This window comes from Mytilus edulis, chromosome 7 (assembly GCF_963676685.1).
Source record: "Mytilus edulis chromosome 7, xbMytEdul2.2, whole genome shotgun sequence".
NCBI lineage: Eukaryota > Metazoa > Mollusca > Bivalvia > Mytilida > Mytilidae > Mytilus > Mytilus edulis.
Genome location: NC_092350.1, coordinates 28,581,578 through 28,593,771, shown reverse-complemented (window position 1 = coordinate 28,593,771; position 12,194 = coordinate 28,581,578). Strand labels below are relative to the sequence as shown.

At 32.4% G+C, this 12,194-nt stretch overlaps 2 protein-coding genes across 2 annotated transcripts in view; one reads left to right on the top strand and one right to left on the bottom strand.

Annotated features, from left to right (window-relative positions):
- The window catches only part of LOC139481183 (leucine-rich repeat protein SHOC-2-like), a 26,750-nt gene extending 18,895 nt beyond the window's left edge, over window positions 1–7,855 (bottom strand). The window contains exons 1-6 of the mRNA XM_071264338.1: window positions 7,594–7,855; window positions 6,769–7,069; window positions 3,621–3,758; window positions 3,155–3,223; window positions 2,737–2,766; window positions 1,220–1,405 (exon numbers count right to left, since the gene is read on the bottom strand). Of these exons, the coding sequence (XP_071120439.1) occupies window positions 1,220–1,405; window positions 2,737–2,766; window positions 3,155–3,223; window positions 3,621–3,758; window positions 6,769–7,014 (669 nt within the window). The 5' untranslated portion in view covers window positions 7,015–7,069; window positions 7,594–7,855. The remainder of the gene's footprint in view (window positions 1–1,219; window positions 1,406–2,736; window positions 2,767–3,154; window positions 3,224–3,620; window positions 3,759–6,768; window positions 7,070–7,593) is intronic.
- The window catches only part of LOC139481184 (large ribosomal subunit protein eL32-like), a 26,543-nt gene continuing 18,323 nt past the window's right edge, over window positions 3,975–12,194 (top strand). Inside the window, exon 1 of the mRNA XM_071264342.1 lies at window positions 3,975–4,047. The gene's annotated coding sequence lies outside the window, so the exon portion shown is untranslated. The remainder of the gene's footprint in view (window positions 4,048–12,194) is intronic.

Here is a 12,194-nt window from a genome sequence, read left to right as displayed (position 1 = left end):
CATGCTAAGTTTTAACCAAATCCATTCAGTAGTTTCAGAGGAGAAGATTTTTTAAAGTTAGCAAATATGATGAACAAATTGTGAAAAATTGTCATTAAAGGACAATAACCCCTTAAGGGGTCAATTGACAATTTTGGTCATATTAACTTATTTGTAGATCTTACTTTGCTGATCTTTTTTGCTGTTTACAGTTTATCTTTATCTATAATAATATTCAAGATAATGACCAAAAACTGCAAAATTTCCTTAAAATTACCAATTAAGTGGCAGCAACCCAACAACTGGATGTTTGATTCATCTGAAAATTTCAGGGCTGATAGATATTGACCTAATGAACATTTTTACTCCATGTCAGATTTGCTCTTAATGCTTTCGTTTTTGAGATATAAGCCAAAAACTGCATTTGACCCCTATGTTCTATTTTAAGTAACGGCGGCCATGTTTTTTGACGGATCAAAAATCAAAGCACACACTTTGTGCAGGATAATCTAAGGAACAACCATGCTAAGTTTTAACCAAATCCATTCAGTAGTTTCAGAGGAGAAGATTTTTTAAAGTTAGCAAATATGATGAACAAATTGTGAAAAATTGTCATTAAAGGACAATAACCCCTTAAGGGGTCAATTGACAATTTTGGTCATATTAACTTATTTGTAGATCTTACTTTGCTGATCTTTTTTGCTGTATACAGTTTATCTTTATCTATAATAATATTCAAGATAATGACCAAAAACTGCAAAATTTCCTTAAAATTACCAATTAAGTGGCAGCAACCCAACAATGGTTTGTTTGATTCATCTGAAAATTTCAGGGCTGATAGATCTTGACCTAATGAACATTTTTACCCCATGTCAGATTTGCTCTAAATGCTTTCGTTTTTGAGATATAAGCCAAAAACTGCATTTGACCCCTATGTTCTATTTTAAGTAACGGCGGCCATGTTTTTTGACGGATCAAAAATCGAAGCGCACATTTTGTGCAGGATATACTAAGGAACAATCATGTTAAGTTTCATTCAAATCCATTCAGTAGTTTCAGAGGAGAAGATGTTTGAAAAATTGTTAACGACGACAGACGACGACGACGACGACGACGGACGCCAAGTGATGAGAAAAGCTCACATGGCCTTTTAGGCCAGGTGAGCTAAAAAATAATATCTGTTAATCTGATCATTCAATTTAAATTCTATAATGCTTGTGTCTAACAAAATAATTCTTACCTCATTCAGCCTATTGTGTCGGAGATCAAGAACACGGATCAGTTTCAGATTTTCAAGAGTGTCCGGTAAATTTGTCAATGAATTTTCACTTAGTCCTAACTTGGATAAATTTGTTAAATATCCTATTTCTGATGGCAATGTTCCTAATTTGTTACCATACAAATAAAACTCCTGGAGTTGTGTTAACTGAAAAGGAAGGATGAATAAAACATTAACACTTTTTTTTTACATTATATTTATTTATCATGTAATGAATTATTCAATATTTACTCCAAAAAACTAAATAGCTTTAAAGTCATTTTCTTCATGCATGACAAAACTTTATAAAAACAGCAGTCTTTAAATATTCAAATTAACATTCCTTACATTCCTTGTATATGTAGTGATTGGAAGTAATAAATATGAGTTGCCACAATATCACTCAATTTAGGTGCTAATTCAGTAAAATGTGATTTTCAAAAGTTTATCCAATGTAGAACCACATACTTCATGATCATATATTAAAAGCTACAAAGAGGAGAATATATTTTATCATCTTTAGATTTGGATATCAATATAATTATATTAGATGTATGTTTCATTATAATACTTTATTCTGATTGGCTAACTGCAATTCACATGTTATTCCGTAAGCAGTTGCATTGCTCAATACAACTTTTCATTCATAATAACACGTGGTCCAACAATAAAGTGCACAGGTGAATTAAATAAAAAATATATAAAATTCGTGTTTTCATGATCATAGCTAAAAAATGTAATTATAAGTATTGAATGCTTCTTTTTGTAACTTTATAGGGTTGTAAAAGCGTTGACCGTGCGCACCTTTTTAGAATGAAGCACGGAACAAAATGTACTTCAGTCAACGCTTTTACACCCCAATAAATTTACAAAAAGAAGCATTCAATTCTTAAATAAATGGTCTTTATCTCTCATTTGCAGCTCTAAATGAAATTTATATGGTTTCTATAATTTCTAAATACTTGGCATTCATGGGTAAATAGGCCCATAAAAATACTCTGTCTATCATAGTTTCTGCCACAACAAAAAAAAATCATATTTAAGGGACAATAACTCAAAAAAGGATGTCTTGTTTTTTTGGGAAAATTCAACAGGAGAAACGCATTGACTTTTTATTTTTACAAGTCTCAAATTGGCTTTCACTGCTTTAGGTTTAGACAGATACTGCATTCTACCCCCCGTACTTTCTAATTTTAGTAACAGGAGCCATGTTGGAAGACATTAAATCCTAGGATACAATTTTTAAACTATCCAAATAAACATATAGGTAAAGTTTGGTTATATTTTGCATAGTTTTATTAGAGAAGATCTTTTATTAACATTTGATAAAGTTTACAACAATTGACATATGTACTGATGAAGACAACAGATGCCAAATGATGGCAAAAGCCTTTTCATACAAGGTGAGCTAACAGGGGCTCAATAAACTGTTTTATTTCATAATCATCTTCGCAAAGTTCAAAAACAGACTAGACTTATATTAATATATATATACTCACCTCTTTAACTAAGCTTGGAATTACTGTAATCTGTAAAAACAATACCCAAAAGTCACTTATGTTACCCATTTCTTTGTTTCATAGCTATACATGTACTTTGTTGGTGAAAAAGTGTGGAAAACTTATTTGCCGGAATGACGGACAGAGAAACAGACAGACTGAAGAAGTGCAGACCGAAAGTCACATTTATCTTTGTTGTTAGGGGACTAAAATATTCATATTGCATCTCTGTCTATGGACAGTGAAATCCATAGATTTAACTCTTGTAAAATCTAATCAAGACTTTTCACAAATCAGTTATTATCTTGTACATGTAGAAATTTCGTTTAGTGCAATTTAATCAAAGTTTCTGATCATGATTATTCATCCATTTTATAATGAAACATTATGTCATCTACAAATTTGTCTTAATGATTACCTGTGACTTGCTTAAGTCTAATCTCTTAGCCTCCTCTTCTTTGCATTTCTTGAACTCCTTTGCAACATCCTACAACATAGTTACAGTCTTAATAATGGTTTATAGCCAAGAATATTCAGCTACAAACAGGCAGACAACCCTAAACCCTTGCTTCTCATTATCATTTTTAAAAAAAACTTCAAGGTGATTCATGAACAAAGATTTTAACACATATTAATTTGACCATGTTGACCAGTTATCTACTATATATCCCATCTTGTATTTTGTTCTGTGTTCAACTTACTTTAAAAAGTTTACTTTTAAAATGGGGCTACATTTCAATCAGATCTATGATAGCCAAGTGAATAAAAATATTTAGGACTTGAAAAAAATTAAAAGTAATTAAGTACAGATTGTCACCCATGTATGTTTTTCCACTCTGACCCAAACTTTCCAAAAGTTATAAAACCCAGAGTTGTATACTTACTAAATCAGCTTTTAGTGTAGCTTTCTTCACAGTAGGCTTAGGATTCTTCTGACCAGGTGTTTTTACTGTAACCTCTTTCTGTCGAATAGGATCTAATGAACCAATACTTCCAGAACTTGCCTTTTTATCTTGAGGATGCTGTAAATGCATAAATTTAGAATGTAAATTAAAAGTTTGTTGTTTTTGACAGCAATGCATGCCTGCATCTCTTAAAGCAATCTGAAAAGTTTTCAGACATAGCACCAAATAACATTTTTATGACAAAAATTACAGGGGGAAATTAAAATGATCTATATTGTTAATTCATGAACTTGTTTATTTGTTGACCTTTTCCATATAAGTCATACCAGGAAATATTAATCTATTTCAGTGAAAGTGCATAAACCTCATTGGAGTTGATTCATTGGGAAAACATCCTCTTTTCCTGGTAAGCAATATTTTCGAAAATTTATAAATTCTAAGCAAAACCTAAAACTAGAAAATTTATTTATTCATATTTTGGCATGCACTGTATTAATATTATAATCTGATTTTTGTGGACATTTGTTTTAAATCTTCCTTATCTTATTGCTGGTATATCTAAATGTATATAAGTATATATATAATATTTTTTTATATAGTATACATTTCTGTGTATTGTAAATTCAGAAATTATTGTGTGTTTTTATTATTGCAGTTTTTCAAGAATGGACAAATATGCAAGCTTAATTATAGTGATTTAGAAAAATCTGTATAAAGGACAGGTCTATGTTTCAGTTATTAAAATGCAAGTTTTTATTATTGCAATACTGACCCACTCACATCATTCGCAATAAAACAAACCTCGCAATGATTTCTTAATTTAAATTTACAGTAAATCTCATTACTCATCTGCTATTACTCATGTTCTACTTCAAATGATAAGTACATGTATACAATGTATGTAAAATGTTTAATTATGCAATAACTTTGAAAATGCACTTTAATCCATTATTATCTTCACCCAAAGGGAATACAGACATTTAAACCATGTAGTAAAAAATAAATAAATGGGGAATGTGTCCAAGGGATGTCTAGCTTTCATACAACATTATAAAGGGACATCACTCAAGAATGGTTAAAGTGACCCTACCCAAATTCATACTTGATCTGAGTTTTGGGGTAATAAGCTTTGTGTATAAGTTTCATAACATTTGGTATAGGCAAACTAAAGTTAGAGAACAAAAACCAATTTTGGGACACACATACATTATACAGGACAGATGGACTAGGGTAAAACTTGATATTCCCTTTGCTACAGCGAGGGCATAAAAACGAACATACTGAATAGAAAAAAATACTCGAATGAACTTTAAAACAGACAAATGAAACATATGCACCAAAGAGACATTCAAAACTCAAAAGTTAGAGTGACTGGCAATGTCTGGACAAAAAACGAGGACTTTGAACAGTCTACAAAGCGGTATAAAGAAAACTACTTTAGACATTCCAACATAAACCCCAACATAACAAAGTATTCAGTAGATGTGTTCTAAAAGTGTAAGCAGATCATGCTCTATATTGTGGTACCCTTGAAGTCTTGGACCTCAAATTCAAGTATCCAATTAGAGGTAATGCAAGCATATTTCACATATTGATTTTAGATTCCCTTCTTCATAAGCAATTACAAACTTTATAATTTGCTGGGGGAAACCCAAAATATATACATGTACATGTACATAGTTAAAAAACATGTTTTAATTTATTTAATAAGACATGATAAACATGTCTGTTCTAACTCTTTTCGTCATGTTTGTCTGATTACCGCTGCAAATTAATTTACATGTATGTGTGATCATGTGTGCTCAGCAATCTTTTGCTTGCTTGACAATATTTAATTAGACATCAACACAGTAGCAATTCAGGCTATGTAGTAGGTTTTGTAATTCAGTTGCTTTATGTTTACAGCTATTTACTTTGTTAATACATTGTCACTAGCAAAAAAAACAATCAATCAATCATTGTCACTAGTTTTAAATAATTAAAAGATTTGGTCATCTGAAAAATTAAGATCCTTACAGACTGAATCACTTAATGAGAAATAATCTAAACTTGGCTCTTTTTTTTTCGTTTGCACTGAAAAGAGGGACAAAACATGAAGTGATTGTGGTGCAAACACCTTATCACTAAATTTATTTGGAAATTTGTCCCGTTTGAACTTTTGATGTCATACAACATTCATTTTTCCATTGTGGCGTCAGATATTTTCTATCAGGACGTCAAAATTTTAAGGGAACTTTTGTGATGTCCAGTAATGGCGGACAAATACAATAATGTGTATTGATCACCCCTCCATTTATGGCTAATGATTAAAATCTGGATAACTGCAAAGGCTGATCTGTTCACTCATGATCAGGGTCCACTATAAAAGGTTGTCTTATTCTGTTATTATTTTGACAACCCTACATGTATGTTACATGCAGCTGCAGTGCACATTCAAATTGGACAATCATTTTTTTTCCTCTGAAACTAAGTCGAAGTATGGAGTTGCTCATAAACACTTAGGCTTTAATCAATGATTAAATTCATGTGTTAATGACAACATAAACAAGTAATTGAAGTTTATCAATTTTTAGTAGTTCATGTATTTTTTTCCTACCAATCATATGGATCTATATTATTTTATTACTGATATTAAACAATCAAAATACCTAGTGTGCTCACAAATATTTAAGTCATGTGTTACATGAAGTACTCCAATCAGATCTCTCTATTTATGATGGTTAATTTATGAATCACAATTTCAAATGTTTATTTACGATCATACTATTTTTTAGCTGCAGTGAACATGGTGAAAGAGGAAGCCAAATTCAGCTGTTGAATACCTATGTACATTGGAAAGAAAACCTTTGAGCTGAATAATTTTTATATCAACAATTTTCATCAACAAATGAAAGGAAAATAGCTGAATTTAATTCACGAGAGCAACATCTACTTCTGAACTAACTATTATTATTATTGCGATAAATTTCTTAATGGAATAATTAACCAAAATGTATTTAAACTGTTCTTTTCTTTTTTAGCATGACATGCAGAAAGCATTATTAATAAATGTAAGACTTTAAAACAATTATCCAAATGCTAAGGGTACAGAACAAAAAAATTATATGTACATCTGGCCGTGTTATACCTTTGATATGTCTCGCTGAATATCCATTTCATCCAACGATGAAGACATGTCATCTAAATCATTGGTATCACTAGCAACACTGACCATTGTAGCTCCAGCATGAGCATATTCCTCATGGTCAAACGATCCTGAACCGGAGCCTGAGGACCCCATTCCAGGGCCTGGAAAAGGCATTGCTGTTTCACCAGTATAATCTGCCAATCTCTCAGCAGCAGCAGAATTTCCTGGTTTACTTTTCCGTGACATGTGCTTCAAGTCATCACAATTTAAGCATTAGTTGAATATTGTCCTGTTAAATGTTCTGTAGAAGTGTTTTGGAAATGAGATATATAACGTTATAATGTACGATTGTATCAATTAATGACCTTGATCATGCAAACTATTTGCAGAATCCAGGAAGTTAGAAAGCGACATTTGTAAAATATTTCAATGCACTTAAAAATCACATGTTTCTCACAGGTTTAGAGTTTCATTTGGAGAGTTCAATGTCAAAATAATGAATATAATCTGTGCTAGAAGAAAATTGTTTATCCTCGTTTTTTTAAATCCCTTCACTCAGAATTTGTAATTGTACTGTCAATTAAAAATTCTGTGAAAATTATCTGTGATGGTACAGTCATCCGATATAAGTGGGCAAAACTTCAAGGAATGATATCACCATGAGATCATCAACTCTATTGTAATGGCATTTTTTTACGTTTTACTATCATAAACAGTATGAGATACTGATTAAAAATGTCGATATATACTTTGACACGTTAAATTTAAACAATCATGTGTGCATATAGGTAATAATATGTTTACAATGTAACATTTATGACTGACTATTATGTGTAAAATAAAATGACATTGTCATAAAAAGTGTTTTTGTCCACATGATGGTTTCTCACGAAGACATCCATAGATACGAAAACGAGGTTGTGTCCTACTTTCTCTGATGCATTTTTACTTGTCGGATCGGTTCGTCTTGGAATGATGTTTTGTTTTTGCACTCAGATTCAACATTTTGCAGTGCCTCACTAGAATGTTGAAAAATGATGTAATGTTATTCTTTTTGCAACAAATCGAAGGCAACACTTATTGTAATAAAATTTGCTGTCAAGTTTACTTTCGGTTGCAGTCGACATAAATATACTGGGTTCCAGATGCGTGACCGAAATGCGCAACGGTTATTTCGAAAGAGGATGTGACGCATTGTCCGCAAATGTTGGGAGATTTTCAAATAGTGAAATGTTGTCAAGTCCAAGATTAAATTTTACAAAAATAAAACATCATCGATTTACTCAGCATTGTTGACTGCTGTCTAAAAGAATATCCATTAATGTCCTATAGGTCATAATTAACTCTGTCACAAAATGGGACATTAGGTAACTAATCTTATTCACTCTTGTATAATTTTACAGTAGTCTCAGTTTTTGTCTGGAACTTTAATAGTCCCAGGTTTTGTCTACTCTTATATTTTTGCGATGAGTTTTGTCTACAGTGTCGACGAGTCTTCAGTAAATATAAAGACAAATTTCAGTTGAAATCATTGAAATATAAATGATCGCATTAAAAACAGACGATGATGCTCAAAAGTGAGCAACCTTAAACATGGGACTATTTTACTTACAATATATATATGATGCCCCACCTTCGACCCCCCTTAAGGAGCAACCATTAATCTTCAAGTGGAATTTTTATCCGCTGAGTCAGATTTTTTCCCCGCGCAATGTTAAGCTAATTTAGTAAATAAAAAAAATAAAATAAATGTATTATAACATGTATAATGGGAAATAATTTCACAGATTATAATAGACAAGACAATAGACGAGGGGGAGGACAGGGCAGGGCCGTAACTACATTGAGGCAAATGAGGCAAATGCCTCATGCTGGAAATTTTAAAAAAAAATTAAAAAAAATTGTCTTTATATCAAATTGTTTTCACGGAAAGTGTCTTGCAAGAAGCAAGTTCTCTTCACTGGACTGATGTCGCCACTTTATTTTTTTCATGATCTATGTTTCTATTTTACTTTTGGTTTTCGGAGTTGATGGTCTATTGTTGGTACTTCTGTGTCTCAGTTTGTCTTTTGTTCTTCTATTGTCCTACTTTATGACTATAGTCTAAGTGTTGTTTTTCATTTGTAAACGTGTGCAATGTTGCATGTCCACCGATGTCCAGATATTGTGCGGGAAAATATTTTAAGAATATGCTCTCGTTTTTTATATAGATTAGACCGTTGGTTTACTCGTTTGAATGGTTTTACACTAGTAATTTTGGGGCCCTTTATAGATTTTTGTTCGGTGTGAGCCAAGGCTCCGTGTTGAAGGCCGTACATTGACTTATAATGGTTACTTTTATAAATTGTTATTTGGATGGAGAGTTGTCTCATTGGCACTAATACCACATCTTCCTATATCTATCTACGATGCTATACTGGACACAGAAATATTTTTCGTTTCTGCATGGATAATTGAACTTGATATCAAAGAATACAAATATGTTTTTGTCTTTTTTTTCCGTTGATTAAGATATTCAGTTTTCTATATTAATTATACATATCTATCACTTTTGTACATGTCTCACCTTGTTTCGAGTCAGAGAAAATTACCAGCAATCTGTCTTAGTATGGATTGTAAAATTGAGTATTTTCTCTGAGTCGTTTAAATCACTCGAAACTAGCTATATATAGGTGAGACATGCACAGAAGTGATAGATATCATGATATGTATTATAAATATAGAACAATCTAATTAAAATATTGATCTCTGATTACGTTATACTACATATTTAATTAGATTGAATATAGAAAAAAATATCTGTATCATATACCCAAGCTCCTGTGGATAAAACTACATAGCTGACATGGTTTAAATTAAAGAAAGACCACCAATTTCCCGGTATCAAATCATTTAAAAAAACAATGTATTGCCATATAACCTTTTACATTGAATGGTTAAACTTGCATTAAGTCGTGTTTAGACAGAAAATAAAGGAATATGGAGTAAACGTGCACGGGACCTAATCGCATACATAGAAACAATACAAATGATCAATGGTCAAAGTTTTTATTCCTGTTCTTCATCTTGATAGTTGCTGGAGGGTCTTGGACTTCAATAATCATTAATACCGTAAAAGAAGGTCAAGATGGTCCCTAGTGTCGACTTAAGCAGTACTAGTACTTAAAGTATAATACTGCACTGTCACTATATTTAAATATAGTCATAAAAAAATCACCAAAGTCAGCACAATACAAGACAAGAGCAGACGGACAGACCCGGTATTAATGATTATGAGAAATACGATTTTCACTTTATCCTACATACCTTTTAATGTTGCCCCTAAAACCTAAAAGTCTTAAATTACAATAAATCTATGTTTTTGCTTTGAGACTAGAATGTTGTCGAAAAATTAGCTCAAGATTATTTGCGTTTCAATGTAAGAAATAGTCCGTGAAACGCTCAGAATGCATGATATTGCGTTATTTTTCTCAGAGCTTCTGGGGGCCTTGAGCGGCCTCAAGACCCCTCGACAAAAAATTTTCTCCTCGCTACGCTCGGCGAATATGTTTTGCCTCTGTCACTATTAAAAGAGGCTAGTTACGGCCCTGCAGGGGTAAGGGAGACAGGGAGAAAGGGGGTAGGAGAAAGGGGATGGGAAAAAGGAGAAAGGGGGTAGGAGAAAGGAGAGGAAGGCTGGGAGAAAGGAGAAAAAGTTGGAGAAAGGAGAAAAAATAAAATATCTCTCCTTTTAAAAAATAATCTAATATTTCAAAAAAAAATATCTCAAAAGGAGTTGTTTTATTCTAATGGAGAGAGGAGAACGGGGGTATGAGAAAGGAGAAGAGGGGTGGGAGAAGGGAGAAGGGTACCCCCCTGTCCTCCCCCTCATAGACAATATTGTATTGGCACAAACCGGCATTTACAATAAATGGTAATGACCGAATGGATAAACAATTTGCTATACATGGCAGTAAAATACAAACAATTATATATATATGTATATATTAATACGTGAATAACCGATTAAAGGTATAATGAAAATCTATTACAACAGATTACTTCTTGCATTTAAACAATTTGTTACGAAAGAGGAAGATAATTTTAGTGCCGTATAAGATGTATTATTAAGTATAAGATTTATTTTATTTTTATCGCACATGGTGGTTATACTTTTTCCTGTAATTTTGTACTTTTTTAATACAAAAGTCTCTCTAATACTGGAGTAACCTCTGCAGTGTAGCAGCATGTGTGCTGTTATTTTCAATTTCGCCACTTTTACAGATTTCACAAATTCTTTGATCTCTGGGCATTTTTAAATATACCTCTTTCAATAGCAAGGTTGAGGGGGAGGACAGGGGTAAGGGAGACAGGGAGAAAGGGGGTAGGAGAAAGGAGAAAAAGTTGGAGAAAGGAGATTTTTTTTTAATTTATCTCAAAAGGAGATGTTTTATTCTAATGGGAGAAAGGAGAACGGGGGTAGGAGAAAGGAGAAGAGGGGTGGGAGAAGGGAGAAGGGTAACCCCTGTCCTCCCCCTCAAGGTTATGAGCACTAACTCTTAATTTACATAATGATGATCGATCTGATCTATTTTTTTAAGCATCAACATAATTACCTGCCCGTTCACTCATTTTGTAAACACTCTGGAAAAATGTTAATTTTGGAGATGCTGAAATATTTGCATGTTGTTCCTGGAAACCCTGGTCAATTAGTCTGTTTTATAAAACCAAACAGAGGTTTAATAGTAAGGTTATCATTTGACAAATAAGATAAACCTAAGTTTTGAACAATAATATTTAACCTTTTAACCCATGGGTTGCTTTTTTTTGTAGCATTATATATATTTGGTGCACTAAACTTCCTTCTGAAGTGATTAAATGGTCCCAGAATTTAATGCTAGATAACATTATCCTATTTTTCAATGGCAGTCTTGCAAGTTCGAAACGACATGCATCATTCGAGGCCTTACAGTGTACTCCCAAGATTTCTTTAATAAATTTTATAGGCAACTTTTCATAGGTATCACTGTCTTTAAATGTCAAAATAATTCCCCAGATTTCGCTACAATAAAGGAGAATAGGGGCTACTATAAGGAACCAGAAGTTTACAAGGGTTATCTAATCCTATTGTTTTCTTTAATTTAAAACATGCTTTTCTAGCTTTTTCCATAAGCGAAGTGATGGCGACATTAAAACTGCCATTATATCTAATATTAATACCCAAGTAACAATAAGTATTACAGTTTTTACATTAATGTTAGCAAGACAAATCTTTGTTTGGCTTGCTTGCTTTGTGTGTATCAATGTTTGCTCAAGCATGGCAATTAAGATAGGCGGGGCTTCAGCTTGTATACATTATACTTAAATTTTATTGGACGTGAGGAAACATGTGAGAATATTTGTCATGTGATGTTTTAAAATTTAGTGTCCTTAACCTCAAACATAAC